This window comes from Peromyscus maniculatus, chromosome 21 (genome assembly GCF_049852395.1).
Source record: "Peromyscus maniculatus bairdii isolate BWxNUB_F1_BW_parent chromosome 21, HU_Pman_BW_mat_3.1, whole genome shotgun sequence".
Lineage (NCBI taxonomy): Eukaryota > Metazoa > Chordata > Mammalia > Rodentia > Cricetidae > Peromyscus > Peromyscus maniculatus.
In genome coordinates this window covers 70,149,589-70,168,236 of record NC_134872.1, presented here as the reverse complement: position 1 = coordinate 70,168,236, position 18,648 = coordinate 70,149,589, and the positions used below count along the sequence as shown (strand labels likewise).

General features: G+C 42.3%; 1 protein-coding gene across 7 annotated transcripts in view; it reads left to right on the top strand.

The window, feature by feature from the left end:
• The first annotated feature begins 2,149 nt into the window (after positions 1-2,149).
• Positions 2,150-18,648, top strand: part of Znf451 (zinc finger protein 451) — a 62,283-nt gene continuing 45,784 nt past the window's right edge. For 2 of the 7 annotated variants that reach the window (XM_076557993.1, XM_076557992.1), the window contains exons 1-3: positions 2,150-2,456; positions 3,015-3,098; positions 12,477-12,557. In XM_076557993.1, the coding sequence (XP_076414108.1) occupies positions 2,436-2,456; positions 3,015-3,098; positions 12,477-12,557 (186 nt within the window). In that variant the 5' untranslated portion in view covers positions 2,150-2,435. Of the gene's footprint in view, positions 2,457-3,014; positions 3,099-3,939; positions 4,053-12,476; positions 12,558-14,336; positions 15,969-17,250; positions 17,362-18,648 lie in introns of those variants that run through there. The other 5 variants (XM_042266195.2, XM_076557996.1, XM_076557997.1 and 2 more) reach the window with 4 other exon arrangements.

The window sequence follows — 18,648 nt, the reverse complement described above, 5'->3', positions numbered from 1 at the left end:
TAGGGTTGATTTCTTCTGCTTCTTCTGTCATGGTATGTTTAGGTCTTGCAGGTGTAGAATCACTAGGTTCTGATGTTGCCATATAGGTCTTTATGTTGTTGCCTGTATTTTTGCACTGGCGTCTAGTCATCTCTTCCTCTGTGCGGTGCAGGTGGTGTCTGTGTCTGAGAGTGCCTCTCTTGTTCTAATTTTTAGTCTTGGTTTAGTAGGGGTTCTTGGTTAAATTGGTGCTATTGGGCTATTTCTTCAGGGGCAGCTGATTTCGATTGGTGAATTATATACTTATGATTCTGGTGATCTGGTTTGGTGTCTGGGTAGCGCCTTCTTCTGTGTTCCCAGGTCACGTTTTGTTCATTTGTCAACTCCTCAGCTGATCTTGTTTCTTCAGACTTTAAACTGTAGGCATCTGAATCCTCTCCCAGATGGGTTTCAGCTGAGCAGGGTAGTCTCACCAACACCTCCAAGTTGTTGGGTTTCACAGGATCAGCAGCTGGGCCCTGGGTTGTCCTCAGAAGGAGTGTTCAGATTCGTTCTGGTTCTGACCCACGGAGATAGCTTCTTCCCCAGATGTTGGGGTTAGGGGCATCCCTGTTCCAAGCTGCCTCTGCTTGTCTCTGTCCCTGGGCCTGTCTACCTCTGCGGTCCGCCGCCGGGCCTGTATGTCCCTGTCAGCTGCCGCTGGGTCTGTCTGCCTCTGGGGGCCGCCACCGGGCCTGAATGTCTCTGCCGGCTGCAGCTGGGACTGAATGTCCCTGTTAGCCGCTGCCACCGGCCCGTTTACCTCAGCGGACTGCCGCTGGGCCCGTCTACCTCTGTGGGCTGCCGCTGGGCCTGAATGTCTCTGCCGGCTGCTGCCGGTTCTGAATATCCCTGTCGGCTGCCGCCGCTGGGCCCGTCTACCTCCACGGGCCGCCGCCACAGGCCTACCTGTGTCTGCTTGTCTCCACCGCCGGGCCTGTCTACCTCTGTGGGCTGCCGCTGGGCCTGAATGTCTCTGTCGGCTACCGTCGGGCCTGAGTAGCCCTGTCGGCTGCGGGCCTGAGTAGCCCTGTCGGCTGCCGCCGCTGGGCTCGTCTACCTCAGCGGGCTGCTGCTGGGCCCGTCTACCTCTGCGGGCCGCCGCCACAGGCCTACCTGCGTCTGCTTGTCTCGACCGACAGGCCTGTCTACCTCTGTGGGCTGCCGCTGGGCCTGAATGACTCTGCCGGCTGCCGCCGGGCCTGAATGTCCCTGTCGGCCGCTGCCGCCAGGCCTGTTTACCTCAGCGGGCCGCCGCTGGGCCCGTCTACCTCTGTGGGCCGCCACTGGGCCTGAATCGGCCATTACTTTCTTACTGAACCCTGGATCCCAGCTTTGCTCCTCTCTCTGGTCCTTCAGTGAGATTCAATACTTGCTGGCACTGGGAGCTACTAAACATGCGAAAGCGACTAGCTTAAGAGTTCATCACATCTTGGACATCACCTAAACCTATCCATCCCACACCTCCATCCAGAAAAGGAAAAGAAAGAGGAAAAACAAGGTAACCAATTATTTCCAGTCACCATCCTTCTGGCCCGAAACAAAGACCACTGAGCTTTGCTTTCCTGGCAGTTATGGCCACTTCACTAAAGATCTGAACAGGTTAACTGACACGACCAGGTCTGTTTTCCACTGGTCCCCTTTCGCCAGCACCTCTGTGTCCCACTTTCCAAGTAATTGATCAACCAACTCAGCCTAGCCTGAAAAGAGCAGGAGAGAAAGATGAAAAGACCACTGGCAGCCCCATGGGACCTAGGCAGTAATGCTTCTCTTAGTTTACAGGAATCATGGGCCGTCTGGAGACCTATGAACAACAAGGCGGCCACTTTGGGAGACGACTTGCAAGAATTAACGACCTCTCAGAAACGCCATGGAAGCCCTTGCATCGGCCACCCTCGCCAAGATGTAAAAGGAAAAAGTCCTCCATTTTTCCATCCGCCCCGCTTGATGCCAGGGCAGATCTTTCCCTGCCAGTGTCTCCCCGGTGCAAGGCAGCAGCGGGACGAGGTTTTGCGTGGACTCAAAACTCTATCAAGACCCTCGCCACCTCCTCCCCCATCTTCCCGAGCTGCAGTTGAGCGGCAGGCTCCGGGTCCTCGCCCGTTTTGCCTGCCACGCGGTCGGCGGCCTCGAGGCCGGTGGGAACTACAACTCCCAGGATCCTTCGCGGGGCGGGAGGAAGGCGGAGGAGGGGGGCGGTTGGGGGAGGGAGCGTACAAAGCGGCGTTGGAAGCTAGCGGTAGCGAGGCCGCGCTCGGGGGTCTAGCGGCTCAGCGTCCCCGCGGCCGGAGGCGTCATCTAGCGTGGGCGCTCACGCAGGGTGGGTCGCGCGGCGCAGGGCGAGAGGGAAGTCGTGGCGGCGGCGTCGGGAACAGCAGCAGCGGCGGGAGCGTGGTGCTGACAGGCCGTGGGGAGACATGGGAGACCCAGGGCCGGAGGTGAGTGGTGGCGGCCCGGGCCTTGGCTCGGCCGAGCCCGACCCCCCGAAGGGTTTGTCTGCTAGGCCGAGGGCCCCCAGCCGGGCCGCGGCCTGGGGCGATGGCCGGGCCTCGGGGCCTGGTGCACGTCTGCGTGGAGCCCTCAACAATGGCGGTCCGGGCCGCCCCCAGCCCCGGGCCGCCCTGGCTGTGGCCGCCGCGGCCCCCAGGAGTGAGAGACGAGTCGAGGCTGGCTGTCCTTGCTTGATGTACAGCCTGATCCCCGAGGTGGAGAGAGCCTGCATCCCTGCCCCTGGAGAAGGCGGGGAGGGGAATGGTGGCAACTCGCCCGGGAGGCTAGGTCTCTCTGCAGCTCCAAGACGCCTTAGCAAAAAAAAAAAAAAAAAAAAAAAAAACCCGCCTCCATGCAGTTCTGTGAGCCGGGTTTGTGCGTGATCCTGCTGTTCCCCCAGGGGGCTTTTGTCTTAACTCGTCCTTTTTGGGGGGATTAAAAAAAAAATTTCTTCCTACCAGTGTGTGTGGCCGAATAGATAAGCGTGTTTTGGCTTTTGTTTATAGATAATAGAATCTGTCCCACCAGCTGGGCCTGAGGCATCTGAGTCGACGCCGGATGAGAATGAGGATGACATTCAGTTTGTTAGTGTAAGTAGAGACTGACAGTCGCGCTTTTCTGGAGTGGAAGAGTGTGGTAAGCCATTGTGTGATGAAACCTCACCGATCGCCCAGCAGATAGTCATGAATGTCGAATAGCTGCCACACAATGGTGCACAGGACATTTACCTGAAGAGCTACCTGGATGTTTACCTGAAGGGATACAGGAACAATTACAGTAGGCATCACAAAAATGGGTGGCTTAAAGAATTGTTAGGCACGTCATGGCACCTCCCAGATCTTTCCTGAAGTCTGTACATTTTGTACTTAGGACAACATTCTGCTCTCTCGCTCTCTCTCTCTCTCTCTCTCTCTCTCTCTCTCTCTCTCTCTCCTCTCTCTCTCTCTCTCTCTCTCTCTCTCTCTCTCTCTCTCTCTCTCTCTCTCTCTCTTCCTCTCCTCTCCTCTCCTCTCCTCTCCTCTCCTCTCTCTCGTTTTTCGAGACAGGGTTTCTCTGTGTAGCTTTGGCACCTTTCCTGGATCTCACTCTGTAGACCAGGCTGGCCTCGAACTCACAGAGATCCGCCTGACTCTGCTTCCCCAGTGCTTGGGATTAAAGGCGTGCGCCACCACCGCCCAGCTACATTCTGGTCTCTTAAGACTTCTTTTTTTGTCGTTTTGTTTTGAAATGAGGCAAGAATGCCTTCCAAATGTAGCCACACAGGACTAGTTCATTTTCGAGGAGGTAGGAAAGGGCTGTAAAGAGCACAGCATTTTAGTGTGTGTAGCTTCTAAGATAGCCTGAGGACAACCCTAACTTCTGAGGTCATCTTGTTACATATAATTGTTGGTCACAATGAGGAGTCCTGCATCACCTGGAACATTGCTGTGTGTTTTTAGGTTTACTCCTCTGGGGACAGTTAGTTTTCCAGCATTAAGTGTGAGCAGGCAGATTCTTGGGCCCACTCCAGATCTGTTGAATCAGGAATTCAGGGTGGAGCCTAGGTATTGTTATTTTGGAATACAACTGGGGACATTTGGATCTCTCAACACTTCATAAAGTGATGATTAAGGGGAGACAAACGCTGTGGGTGATGGTCACCTATAGTGGTTAAGTTTGTATGTTGGCTCTTCTTCAAGTATTAGCCAGCCAGAGGACATCTCTGCTCCTTACAGCTCTCCTGAAATGCTGTAGTTGGCTACAGTTTGTTATAAAAGCTGTATAGTTCTTTATTGTTCGTCCGATACGTATATGGAAGCTTTGGCTAACTATAAAATAGTGATTATTAAAGTTTATCCTACCCAGCATTGAGACAATGTGGCATTCCATTGTGTATGGTGTTTTAATGGGGTCTTGTGAGGGGAGTCCTCATAAAACTGTTTTCTTAGTTTTTGCATTGCACTTTGCTCTCCGTCCTTTTCATTTTGAACTTGGAGGATCTGGAGAGAGGTCTTGGGGATACTTAGTGTCTTGTTCCTTTCTTCTAGCAGACTGAGGTGTTTTGGAGAAAGCAGAATTAAGTAATTAATAAAGAAAGGGTAATTAATACTACCCCTCCAACATGCATGTGTTTGATAAAGGTTTTTATGACTCATTAGGACAAATATTTCAGATTCTTCCTGAATCCCGATGTATTTGTGAATGGAATATTTACCATGATGTTTCATGCAAGAGTAAAAGGAGTAACTCTTCATTATAAAATATGGGCTTCTGAGAAATTGATAGACTATGTAAAGAGTAAAGTTCAAAAGTTGGGCATGGGGGCCCACGCTTTAACATGCCCCCTCCTCGGAGGCAGGAGCAGGTGGATCTCATGAGTTCAAGGCCAACCTGGTCTACAAAGTCAGTTCCAGGACAGCCAGATCTCTTACACAGAGAAACCCTGTCTTGAACCCCCCCCCCCAAAAAAAAAGTAAATTGTTTTTGTCTTATATCTTGTGAAATAATATATCATTATAACTTGTAACTAGCTAATTCAGGTGTTTGTTGATTGAATTTTAAAGTAATATTTAAATTTTATTTTAAATGTACAAAGGTATTTCTATCTTTGCATTAGGAATAAAGAATGTATAATGTATAAACCTTTGCCTATGCCTGTAAGCGCTACCGCTTAAATGATGATGAGTGATAGCTTCATGTTATTTTAAGATACTTCCTCTAGGTATCTTAAAAGATATCTCTAAGATACCTTAAAAGGTATCTCCAAGATACCTCCACTAGGGAGGTCATAGTGAAAGGATCCTGGATTGGAAGGCGATCTGAGCTGCTTGCTTAGGAGGTTTGAGACCTGCTGTGTGCAGAAAACAACACTGCTTCAAACAGGACAGAAGTGTCCAGAAACAGAATCTTGTGTTCTTTGTAACATAATTCTATTTCTCTGGTAGTTCTTATCTAGTAAAGATGGAAACCAGGTTTCTGTCTGAGTTTCTCATTACAAACTACATTATAATGTAACGTCTTGATTGACTTGGTTTTATGTGTGACACAGTTGCACAGGAGTTGCACACCACCATCGGACAGGGGACCTTTCTGTGTCTCGTGGATGTAGACGAGCCACACACAGCATGCTGAGAGGAGTAATACAGATATGGAGATGCAAAAAGGAATCCACTTGTTTAACTTTGGTTGAAATATTCAGGGAAGTACATAGTTCATTGGTGCCCTTGTTTGATATTTGCAAAGGCAATAAATTTAGCAAATTTTAAAAAGTTGTGTTCATGTGTGTGACTGTTTTGCCTGTATATATGTGTAGCACCATTTGTATGTCTGGTGCTCACAGAGATCAGAAGAGGGCCTCTGATCCCAAGAACTAGAGTTATGGATGGTTGTGAATCACACTGTGGTCGCTGGGACCCAGATGTGAACCACCACGTGGTTGCTAGGAATGCAGTCTGGGTCCTCTGCAAGAGCAACACACACTCTCCGTGCTGAGCCAGCTCTCCAGTTCTCTCAGCGCAGTATATTTTTGTAAGTGGTGCTTGTACCGGTAAGTTTTTATTGTCTACTTGACCTAAATTAGTCATGTAGGAAGGAGGAGCCTCAATTAGGGATTTGCCTAGATTGGACTGGCCTGTGGGCATGTCTGTGGGGGCATTCTCTTGATGGTGGATTGATGTAGGAAGGCCCAGCCTACTCTGAGTATTATGTCTCTAGGCAGGTGGTTATTTGCAGGATAAAAAAGCTAACTGTACATAAACCAGAGAGAGAGAGAGAGAGAGAGAGAGAGAGAGAGAGAGAGAGAGAGAGAGAGAGAGAGAGAGAGCTCTTGAGCAAGGGTCAGTAAGAGCATTCCTTCTCAATTCCTGCTTTGAGGTTCCTGCCTGACTTCCCTTAAAGCTGGGCTGTGACCTGGAAGTATAAGGTGAACCAAACCCTTTTGGTTTATGTGTTTATCACAGCAACAGGAATGCAAATTAGGACAGTGCCTAAGTCCGAAAACGGAATAACACTGATAAGAACTTTTTGTTTCTGCCTGTTAATTAAGTACATTTTCTGTTTAGCAATATGGCCCTTTATTCAATCTTTATCTTGATGTTTTCTTTTGAAATAGAACATCTTTTATTGTAATTATTTCCTTCCAAAAAAATTTGAGCTAAGTAACTGCTAACAGGATTGTTTACAGTACCACTTTAGATATAAAGGCATACAAATTGCTGGGAACCTATCTTAATCTTCATAACAAGACAAGAGATTCAGAATTTTTTGTTTTAAGATTTATTTATTATGTACACAGGGTCCTGCCTGAATGTGTCCTTCTAGGCCAGAGGAGGGCACCAGATCTCATTATAGGTGGTTGTGCGCCACCATGTGGTTGCTGGGAATTGAACTCAGGACCTCTGGAAGAGCAGCTAAGTGCTCTTAACCTCTGAGCCATCTCTCCAGTCCGAGATTCAGAACTTGAAGACATAATTTCATAAAGAACCTGAGCACCCAGATTGAATATTAATATTTCTTGTTGAAGTAGAAAGAATGCATACAGAAAGCATCATTAAAAAATAATATATTTAACTCGTGTGTGTGTGTGTGTGTGTGTGTGTGTGTGTGTGTGTGTGTGTGTAAGTAGCTGTTTGCCATGTGTGTAGGTGCAGAGACCAGAAAAAGTGTGTAAGTGCTCCTGGAACTGGAGTTACAGGTGGTAGTGTGTCACCAACATGGTTCTTGGGAACTGAACTTGAGTCCCCTGGAAGAGCAGTGAGAATGTAACCACTGAGCCATCTTTCCAGTTGGCCAAAAGCATCTTTTGACTAGGTTTCTTAGTGAGTGATTATCTATAAATTATTCATTAAGCAAAATAATATTGAAGCTTAGAATGTGCAAAGTTGTACATTCTGGATGTTAGACCTATATATTTGATTGAAATATATCCTATCCTTGAATGTCAGTATTTTAGTGCAGCAATGAGAAAGAAAAAAAATGGTCCCAATAAAAATTCTTCTATAAAAATCACAGAATATTAAAAAAAAAAAAAAAAAAAAAGACACAAGGAGTCCAGGGAAATGGCTTAGTGAGTAAAAGCACTTGGACTGAATTCTATCCTTGAAACTCCCATTAAAAAATAATAAATAAGTAAATGTATGTATCTATGTAATGGCAAGCGAACATCTGTAATCCCAAGTTCACAGCCAACAAGAGTGGAAGAACCTGTACAGCTGCAGAAAACAGAGGGACCCGCCTCAGTAAAGTAGAAGATGAGAACTCCTGGAAGGTGTCCTCTGACATGTGCATGCTTGTAGTGGCACATGTGTCTGTATTCACACATGCACACGCATACCATACACATACACAGACAACGTACACATACAGGAAAGGCATAAGACTGTATAGTTCATTAGTTTGCTATAAATAGTGGTTGGTTATTCATACTGATTTGTGTGTGTGTGTGTGTGTGTGTGTGTGTGTGTGTGTGTGTGTGTGTGTGTGTGTCTGTGTGTGTGTTTGCAGAGATTGACTTTAGGACCTCCTATTTGATAGTTGAGTGCTATGTCCCAGATATTTGAATATTTAAAATGGCATTTTTGAATAGAAAAAGGAAAGGCATGAAAATCAAAGAACAGCATTATGTGTAATTTTGAAGATTTTTTTTTTTATTTTATTTAGTTTTAAGGTGGGAGAGAGAAAGAAGGGCCATATGACACAGATCTTGAATGAGGGACTATATTTGAACCAAAAAGTAGGCAGTTGGAAACCATTTGAAAGTTTTGACTAGGCAGGACTGCAGAAGTAAGGTACAACCCTAACTTTTCTTTCTTTGAAGTAAAACGGCTGTGGATGATATTTTAATGTATTAACATCTCTTTCTAAATAGAAAAATTGGTGGTTTTCATTTTGAGAATTAGTATTACAGGAATGCAAATAGTTTATTGCAGTATATTTTAAAACTTAGAATATTCTTCTGTGTTTCTAATATATTCTGCATGAACCTCTGCTGCCAAAGTATAGTGGCATTTTTGAGTTGAATCCTTTATTTTGTTATTGGTACAAGAGGAGATGAGACTGATTTATTAATTGGTGGTATAAGTTCAGAAAAAAATACCTTATAATTGAAGGACCACCTGCATTTGTACTTAATACAGGCACAGGTAGTCATAAATATTGTAGGAGATAATCTTTTTCTTCATATTTGTATTATGAACATTACTTCTTGGGGAATTAGTAGTTTATTTGATTTGGGCAACATTATAAATATAATACAGGCAATAGTGTTTTATGTTTTGTTTTTTACTGAATGAAAGGACATGTTAACTTGGAAACTTAGGTAATAAGCAGTAATTTTTTAAAATTTGATTTATACTTTAAAGCACCTCTGAATTAATAGTGACCATACAACCAATTGTGTGTATGTCACTCAGTTTTATTATCTGTATAATAGGGTAATTTCAATAATTAGAATCTCTGTAAAGCAGTTGTGGAAATTGGATGGTATAATTTAGAAAGCTTAGCACAAGCCTAGTAAAAGGCTCAATAAATTTTATTGACTTAGGTGTAAGAATAAGTGGAGTACTAAATGCTTTGATTCCTCAAATTCAGTATGGCGAACAGTTTTAAGTAAAGATAAAATATGGGAAGTTGGTCTTGGTGAGTGCCTGAAATCCAAGCACTGAGGAGATTGAGGGTAGCTATTGATATAAACAACACACAAGTAATTCCTGGTCAGCCTGGGCACTGGAGGGAGTGAGATCCTATCTCAAGACAAAAACAAACCAGAGTGTTGTGGTACACACCTGTAATCACAGCACTCAGGAGGCTGAGGCAGTTACTGCTAGTTATTCTGGTTCTGCGGTGAAAATTAGTTAAAAGTGTACTCTACTTTATATGTAAGTATTTTTCTTTGGCATGCTTATAATTTTCCTTTCAGTCTCTAATATCTTCTGTATTAATTACTTTTCTCATTGCTGTGATCAAATACTTGACACACAACTTAGGCAGTGAAGGGTTTATTTTGGCCCACAGTCCACAGTAGAGAGGAACACATGGTGACGGGAATATGGACGCAGCTGGTCATGTGTCTACAGGCAGGAAGCAGAAATTCTCCTCTCTTTTACCAGCCGTGGGTGGTCTGCTCAGAGTAGGGGTGGGTCTTCACAGTCCTGTCAAGTAAAAGCCAAAACTAACCATCACATTCTTGTCTCATTCTGTCCCTTGTACATCACTGATTAGTTGTTGCATGAGTAAACTTTTCCCCTGTTTTGTTTTCTTTTGTCCTGGTTATCTTTCATTATTTTGTCTTAATTACTGTAAATCATATGAAATTATTTTTTTCTAGTTTAACAACAGTTGCATATCATGGATTTAGTAGTAAAGTTCTGATAGTCTCTTGCTTTATCTATCTGCTCTTGTTTTTGGCCGTCCTGTGTATCTTTAGCTATGTTTTAAGAATTGTTAAATTTTTTGTATTTGAGCCAACATTTTGCCTGGGTTGGTCTTGGGAACTTAATAACCCTCTTGCCTCCTGAGTGCTGGGATTTTCGATGTATACTACCACACCTGACTTAAGTCTTTTTATTTCCTCTAGCGCTGGGGGTTGAACCTCAAGGCCTTGTGTATGTTAAAACTCTCCACTACCAGTTGCTTTCAAACTACATTTTAATCCTGGCCTTGAACTTGTAGCAGTTGTCCTGTATTACAGGCCTGTGCTGCACATGCCCAGCTCATTTTTGTTTTCTTGAGATGATTTTGTTGTGTCCAGCTGGCCTGCAGTTGCCTGGCTAGCCTAGAACTAATTATTCTGCCTCTCTATGCTGTGATTATAGGTGTGTGCCAAGACCAATTTCCCTTGGGAGGCTGAGGGGGACTGAATTTGAGGCCAGAATGGACTGCATAAAAAAGTTCCAGGCCAGCCCAGACTACATAGACCTTGTGTCAGAAACAAATAAGCCAGAAAGTAGAATATAATAATACAGTTTAATAATATTGCTTAAAGAATCCAAACGATAATATGAATGGTAAAAGCATATATATTTTCATCTTCCTACTTTCTTCTTGAGTAGAACATATGACCAAATGATTGGACAATATCAGTATCAAGGGTAGGCTGTAGTCTTAATGTAGATGATACAGCTCTGTTGACCATGTGATTTGTGCTGTTTTTTTTCTTTTCTTTTTCCCTCTTGAACAAATGTTCATCTTAACAGCTTGAGTAAAAATTCCAGTTCCTTTATTACATTTCATGGTTTTACAGTTTTGCTCACTGGTTTTATCTTGATGTCTGGATCACTCTCCAGAAGGATGGTAATTTATGGTGTATTAAAACCTAAGAAAAAAGCAAACAATGGAAGAAGAGAATCTTGAACTTGATGGTCTTACCTTCTGTCTACAACAATCTGTTTTCTTCAGTCTACGAACTCTTAACATAGGTTGTGCTTTTCTCCTATAACACCCCCCCTCCCCCCATTACACAATGTATTAGATTTTAAAGTTTTGAGACAAGTTCTCACTTCCTAGCCCAGTCTGGCCCTGAACTTCTGCGCTAACCCCTAGGGTTGACAAAATAGGCATATACCAGTCATGCCTAAGATTTTAGACATTTTTTGTTGTTTGTATTTACGTTGCTTTCTTTGCCTTTTACTGTATTGTTTATGTGCCTGCTGCTTTATTTAGCATTTCTCTTTCAAAAGTCTTTCTTGACTGTGTTTGGAAGACTGCAGTAAGTAAGACGACATAGTTAGTATACTATGTAGTCTTGGTGCTCGGTGTTTTTGCCCACATGCAGCACTGATGACTTTTCATTGGTCTGCAATCATTTCTGTTTAGTTAAGAGTTTAGTAGTCTTCTAGGGGTGGGGGCAACTCCCAGATCTCACTCCCAAGTGTTCATAGCTGATATTACAGGTCTGCATGTCCAGTTGTTGGCCAGGCACCTTTGTGCACATCTGCAATGCTGGCATTAGTATATTAGTGATTTTCTGGCCGCTTGAGCTTATTTGAGTTCTTGATTTTCTTTTTTGTTTGTTTGGTTTTGGCTCTTTGAGATAAGATCTGAATTTTCTCATCTATTTTTTTGTCCATTGTATCCTGATTCTCTTAGGTAGGTATACTTCACTCTTTTTACTATCACCAGTATTAGTTATACATTATTATGTGTCTGTACTCATTATCTTGCTTTCCTGGTTTTCATATTCGTCTGTGGTATTCCTATATTAATATGTTATTTCTATTATAATGTTATTTATTAATTCCTTTTTGCCTATAGAATTGAGATCTGAGTTTTTAAACCTGACATAAAAATAGGAAGAAGATTGGAGAAGAATCTAGGTTTGCTGTTTTAGTCTCTTAAATTTAGGGAAATGAAGCTAAGTTATTGGTCAAAGAGCTCCATGTTTTGTGCTGTATACTCTGGTGTTGACAAACTTGGATATCTTAATAAACTGTTGATACTCATCCAAGATGAAATGCCCTGGGTTGTAGTATCTGTGTCCCTGGGGATTTAGGCTCTAACTTTTAGGGACCTTTTTTTATTTTTAAAAGGTGGTCTGGAACCGGGCGGTTGGTGGCACACACCTTTAATCCCAGCACTCAGGAGGCAGAGGCAGGCGGATCTCTGTGAGTTCGAGGCCAGCCTGGGCTACCAAGTGAGTTCCAGGAAAGGCACAAAGCTACACAGAGAAACCCTGTCTCGAAAAAAAAAAAAAAAAAAAAAAAAGGTGGTCTGGAACTTGCTGTGCAGTAGCTCAGCTGGTCTAAAACTTGTAGTTCTCTTGCTCAGGTTTTAAACTGCCTAGCACTATAGGCATGTACCATCATGCCTAGCTCAGTCAACTTAAAAAAAAAAAAAAAAAAAGGACTCTGAATAGTTTACTTTTGTTCATTGTTTTTTTCCTGCTCCTCAGATGTTTTCCTTCTTAGATCCAGTCCCAACAAAGAACATTGTTTAAAATGCTGGTTTGGTTTAAATGATGTTCATGATATGAATTTTCTCAATTCCTTTTATAGGAAGGACCATTAAGACCTGTTCTTGAATATATTGATCTGGTCAGCAGTGATGATGAAGAGCCTAGTACCTCTCATAGTGATGTAAGTACATTACATTTGATTTAAACGTTCACTTGTGTCAGTTAAAGAGTTTTTGTTTTTGTTTTTTTTTCCTGAAAAGTGCGGAAAGCACTAATAGCTGTGTTTAAGAGCATCAGTGCTCTAAAAGGCTCATTTCTCTTAGGATGGGCCAGCAGAGGTAGTTCAAGGAGTCTTTTACTTCTGTCAGTTCTTCCTTAAGTTTGCAGGAAACTTAACGCTGGAGCCTAATGACTGATAAAAGGGAAATATAATTAAAAACCACAAGCTCTTTGCTTTCCCCCTTCTTCCCCCCTTTCTTATAACTCTCATCTGGTACAACTGAATTCTTTACTTTTTGAACTATGTGGCCACAGAACATTTATCTTGGGAGAAAGTGTGTATGAAGATCCTTTAGGAAATGGAATGTGGAGACGTATAACTGATGAACGATTCCAGTCTTCTCTCCTTATATCTTTTTCTCCCTCCTGTTCTTAGAAGTGGTACATGTGACTTGCTAATTGTAGGGTTGACCTTTAAAGCAATGCCTTACTCTGAGAGTTGGATTCCTTGAGCCCTTCATGACTATGTTGACTTCCATTTGTTACTCATTTAGCCCAAATTTCAGTTGATGAACTTTTCTTGATGGATTAGAGAATTCCTGGCTCTTGCTTGCTTATGGTGGCCAGGACCTTCTTGTCATATTTTATAGGGACTTGAGACTTGGATCTGTGGCCAGAATGGCTCAGTTTGAGATTTTTTTCACTTCGTCTTAGCCTTAGTGTTGGTTGTGTTGCTTTATTTTGGTTTTTGCAATTCAAATGAGAATAAGTCCTACCTCACAGGGTTGTTGTGAGGATGAAGTGAAGTAACAAATATGTAAGTTCCTACAAACTCTAAGCTGTAAAGTAGAAATGTACAACTGGAAGGCTATTCATGGGGAGTTAGTAACAGTTTTAAGAAGATTTAAAATGGCCCCACTTGAGGGAGGTTTAAAAGTTTGTTCTTTTCCACTTCAGTAGAACTTTGTTCAAGTGTTCTGTGCCATTGTTATCTTCCACTTGCTGCCTTTTATATATTGAACAGATTTTTTTCTTTTATTAGTTGTTATTACAAGTGGCCTTACCACAGCATCTTATCTTAGCCTGGGATCAAGCAGCAGATCAAAAGTTTGATCAAAAGATCAAAACAAACAAAAGTTTGGTTTGTGTGCATGTTTGTATGGATGTGTGCAAATGTATGTGCAGGTGCACATGTGTGCATATGAAGGCCAGAGGCTAATATCAGGGGTCTTCTTCAGTTGCTTTCTACCTTACTTATTTTTACTTTATTTTTGAGGAGCTCTCATTGAACCTGGAGGTCACTGATTGCCTAAGCTGTCTGGCTAATGAAATTGGGATTTGCCTGTGTCCATCTCCCCAATGCTAGAATTACAGATGTCCAGTTGTGTGCCTTGCTTTTATGTGGGTACCTGGCATCTAAACTCAGGCCCTCATATTTGTGACAAGCACTTTACACACTGAACCATCTCCCAGTTCCAAAATGATTTTATTTTTAATAATGATTTTTTTCTTTATGTTCAACATTGTTTATAATTTTTATGGGGTTGAGGGTAATGAATCTGTGCATTTGGCTTCTGTTATCCTTTGCCGACCTAAAGTGGATTGTTTCTGTCATTCTTATTTATAATAATATAAAATTTGAATTCTACTTACTGGACATGCATCTCTGCACTTGAAAGTTAACATATTAAAAGCATATTTTTTTTCTTCCTTGGTTTTCTTGTTCATGTGGATAACCCAGAGAATGCCTGAATCTAAGGTGCCACCCTCTGAGAATCATCGCCCAGAAATGTGCTCTAGCTGCAGTGTTCCTCTTCCCATTGGAGACAGCAGCTCCTCCTCTGGGAGTTGTGCCAACAGTCCGCAAAGAATAGTTTCTCAACCCTCTTCTGTTGAGAACCAATTGGAGAACCAGAAAAATGATCAAAATAATTCAGATACTAATATCTCTGAAACAGAGACACTTAAATCACAAAATTATCAGACTCTGCCTTCATCATCACTTCTGGTCCCCCAAGAGTCTTTGGGTTTTTCTGAGGTCAAAGAAGATTTACCTATCACGATGTCTTCAGCTTCACAGAATGGACAGGATGCCATCCTGTATCTTCAGACACAAGTGGCTGAGATGTCCCGAGTCATACGTGATCTGCAGTCCAGGAGTTGTTTTAGATTTCATCATTCTAGGCCAAGTGAGAACTCGTCTGTTCCTTGGGATATCTCCACCTCTAAGGAGGACAGTTTATCCACAGTTGAAGAAGAGGTTGACTGCAAGTCTCCATCAGCTGATGACAAAGGGCAGCCAGCTGACCCCATGCAGTCAAGTTTCACGGGTCTCTTGAAGAGAATGGAACAAAGAGGTGTTATAAAGAGGGTGACATTACAGTCTGAAGCTGACACATGTGAGGGGAAGCCTGATTGGATGACCTCTAAAAAACGTTTGGTTCCTCCCTTGCATCCACTTTTGAGAATTGCCACCACTGAAGTTTTTAAAGACCCTGCTGATTGCCATCCTTCTTCCTTCATGGGACACAGGGTATATCCTGTGGCCAAGGACACATCTCCTTTCCAGCCAAATCCACCAGCTGAGGGACCCATTATAGATGTACTAGAACATAGCAAAAGAGGAAACACGACATCTCCTTTAGACTCTACCTCAAAGGAAATGGAAGTCATGGGCTGTAGGTTCTATCACGCTGCTTCCATTGCAGCCCGAGCTGCCAGCTATATGGCCTATATGACTCAGTATCAGCGTAAACTCTGGGAAGACATGGAAGATCTGGTCCATGATCCAGAGTTTGACCGTGGAAAAGCAAGGTGTATAATATCTGATGGCATGGATGCAGGACTTTGGCAGCTTTGTACCACCAGGGACATAATGGACTCTGTAGTCAGAGTTATGGCCATGGCAGTAGACTATAGAAGACAAGCCTGGCTTCGACTCACATCTCTCACTAAGAAAACCCAGGAGAAGATCTTACACTTGCCCTTTGATGGTACATCTCTTTTTGGACAAGATGTGAATGCTATTGTTGCAGAAGACAATAGTATTAAAGAAAATGATTATAAAGATCACAATAAATACTATACTCAGCATCGATACTTTTATAGTCATGATCAGAAAGCACATTATCACAACAGAGGGTACTCCAAAGGGGATTGGTACAAACCCCGGAATCACCCTTATAGATACAGAAAAAAGGGAGACTCTCCAGAGCGACATGGGTATAAAAATTAATACTCTGGATGTTTAGCAGATTAGCCTTCCAAGGTCCTATTTTACCTGTTCTTCCCCAGGTTGGGGGTCATTTCAGAAAATGAGTGCATGTCTGGAATAATCACAGCTGATGTTTGAGTTCTAGACTTTTGGAATGAAGTATATACTAAAAAGACTTAAGCTTTATTGGCCAAATGGAGACTTTGCTCTAAGGAGTATTGGACAGAGGTTTGCCCATTATTTTTGTTCCAAAATAAGTCCAGAGAAGGGTACTCAGGAATCTGAATCTTCTGGAATTAAAGGAAAATATGTAGATTCATGCCTCAGGAAAATCTTGTTGGTAAACTGAGGACTGGCAGATTTTGGATCTGGAAACAATTTGCTACTAGATCAGTGTTTACTAAGACTAAAGTGTAAAAACCTTCATTTTTAGATCATCAATGCTTCTGGAACTTTGGGCTTCAGCTTGATGAGTCATCAAAAAGTGGTAGATTTGTTACAATCCCTATGTTAAGATGATCAGCTCACCATAGTTCATACTATTATCAAGCTCTGTGAGACTTCAGAACTAGCCATGAAGCTATGTCTGCTGGAATTCATTAAAAATTTTGCCAAATCCAGTTTACTTCTAACTGGGATGATTAAATGTCACAGGTCTACTTTTGGACTCAAAATGGAAAAAATATTTTCCTACCTGTAACATCATTGTAGAAAAGTTAAACTATCTTCATCCTGACTATGATGGCTACCACACCATCACTACTCATTACGCTGCATGTGAGATAGCTTCCTTAGCCCTCAATCCTAGTAGTCCATGACTTACCAAGCTCTTATATCAACCACCCGTGAGACTTGGGCATCACAGTCTCTCTAAGGTGGGCCTTTCAATGAGATGGCCTTCTTAAACTTGTCTTCAAAGCCGTTGATTCTTTTGAGCTTGGTAGTACGTTACATTCTCAGTACAATAGACAAATGCATCATCATGGCCCTGGAAATACAGAATATTATTCCCATCATCCAGGCATGCAAATCTGAACTCTTTTAAGAGCAAGAATTCCAAACATGCCTGACAATCTGTTCTCTCTTGAAATAAAGAGGGATGTCATTAGTGTAGACTTCGTTGAGAAATCCTTGAGATGTAAAGTGTGACTGGGTGTTTTCAAGATACACAGCTGTTTCTGGATATCTAGATGATAATAACTTCTTATTGAATTCTTGAAAGGTTGGAATCAAGACTTCAGTGACATATTCTTGATTAACTTGGTTAATTTGTCATGTAATCCAACTGGACTAACTGTTACTAAGAGATGATTTATATTTTGCTCCCAATAATGAATCTCCATCTTTCTGGAGCTGGCAGCAAATACCTCAGTTATGTTAGTGTCCCACAGTGTCATCTTTAATCTCAAGGCAATGGCTGTATAATATAGCAGCCCCTGTGTTCTTCTCTTCACAGCATGACTTTTAAAGTAGAAAAAGTGTCAAGTTTGAGGAGGTCTGAACACTTCACCTGATGTGACTTGGCAGCCAAAAAATAATTTTTTCTCAAAATGTAATTATGTAACTTCTTGGTTATTCAAACATCTGCTTTTTTCTTAATTTTTAATCTGCTTGATCAAAATGTTTTAGGTATACTATTAGTGGAATATAGCACTGTCTTAAGAATTTATGTGGTTTCTGTTTCTTACCATGATTCTTGCATCATAATGGTTGACATTTTCTGTGATGCTCACCTTTTTGTAATTCATTAGACAACTCATTCCTTCATTCATACCCATATTCAGCACTCTGCTTAATCTACATTTCTTCCTCTTGTTTTTGAGACAAGGTCTCACTACATAGACCTAGCTGACCTGGAACTTGATATGTAGACCAGGCTGGCCTTGGACCCATAGATCTGCTTGGCTCTGCCTCCAGAGTACTGGGAAATAAAGGCATGTGCCACCGCCTCCAGAGTACTGGAAATAAAGGCATGTGCCACCAGGCCCGGCTGCTGCTTTTCATTTGTGCCGTATAGATTGAAGGCACGGATTTCCCAACTTGGAAGAAGTTACTTTGTCAGATAATTTTAGGGTACTGTGTTGGTCCTATTTGTTTTCTTTGTAGACTAAACCTGAACTAGTTACCATGATCATTTAGCAAATTTAACCAGATTGTATCTAGGGTTAATATTTACCTTATTTTTCTGTGTGATCAACAAAACTTTGCTTTGACTTCCTTAGGTTCGTACCGGGGCTCTCTAAGATGTCTCTCGGATGAACTCCAGAAAAACTTTTGTAGCTTATAATGAATGCTCTTCGAAGGGGTAGTAGGCTTAAGCTCGGACCGGTAGCAGTGCAGTGTCTTCTGAGAAAGGATTAGCCACTCAGACTTCACTGGGGAAAGGTGCACATGTTTCTGACTAGTTGAGGCTGCTTCAGATTGTTCCTTCTTTTCCATCTTGCCCTGAATTAGATGCTATATATCACATACGATTTATGAGATACTCCTGATGTTCAAAACGAAACAAAAATTAATAATGCTTGAAGATGAATTCTTTGAAACTGTTTTGGCATTTTCACCTAATTTATTTGTGCCCGTCCCTGCTTTAAATTTTAGTAGACAGCAAGCAAAAAAAGCACATAAAATTTAGCACTTTAATAATTTTCACATTATTATACACTCTTAAATTTCAGTACAGCCCTACCCTCATCTGAGATGTTGATATTATTTATTAATGAGGTAAACGTAACGTTGCTTGAACCACTTATTGGTAAGCCCAAGCAACTCCAGAGAATTCAGTTTTCCCGGAAGTGAAAATGTCAGGAAATCACCAGATTGGTGATCAGACAGACAAGCT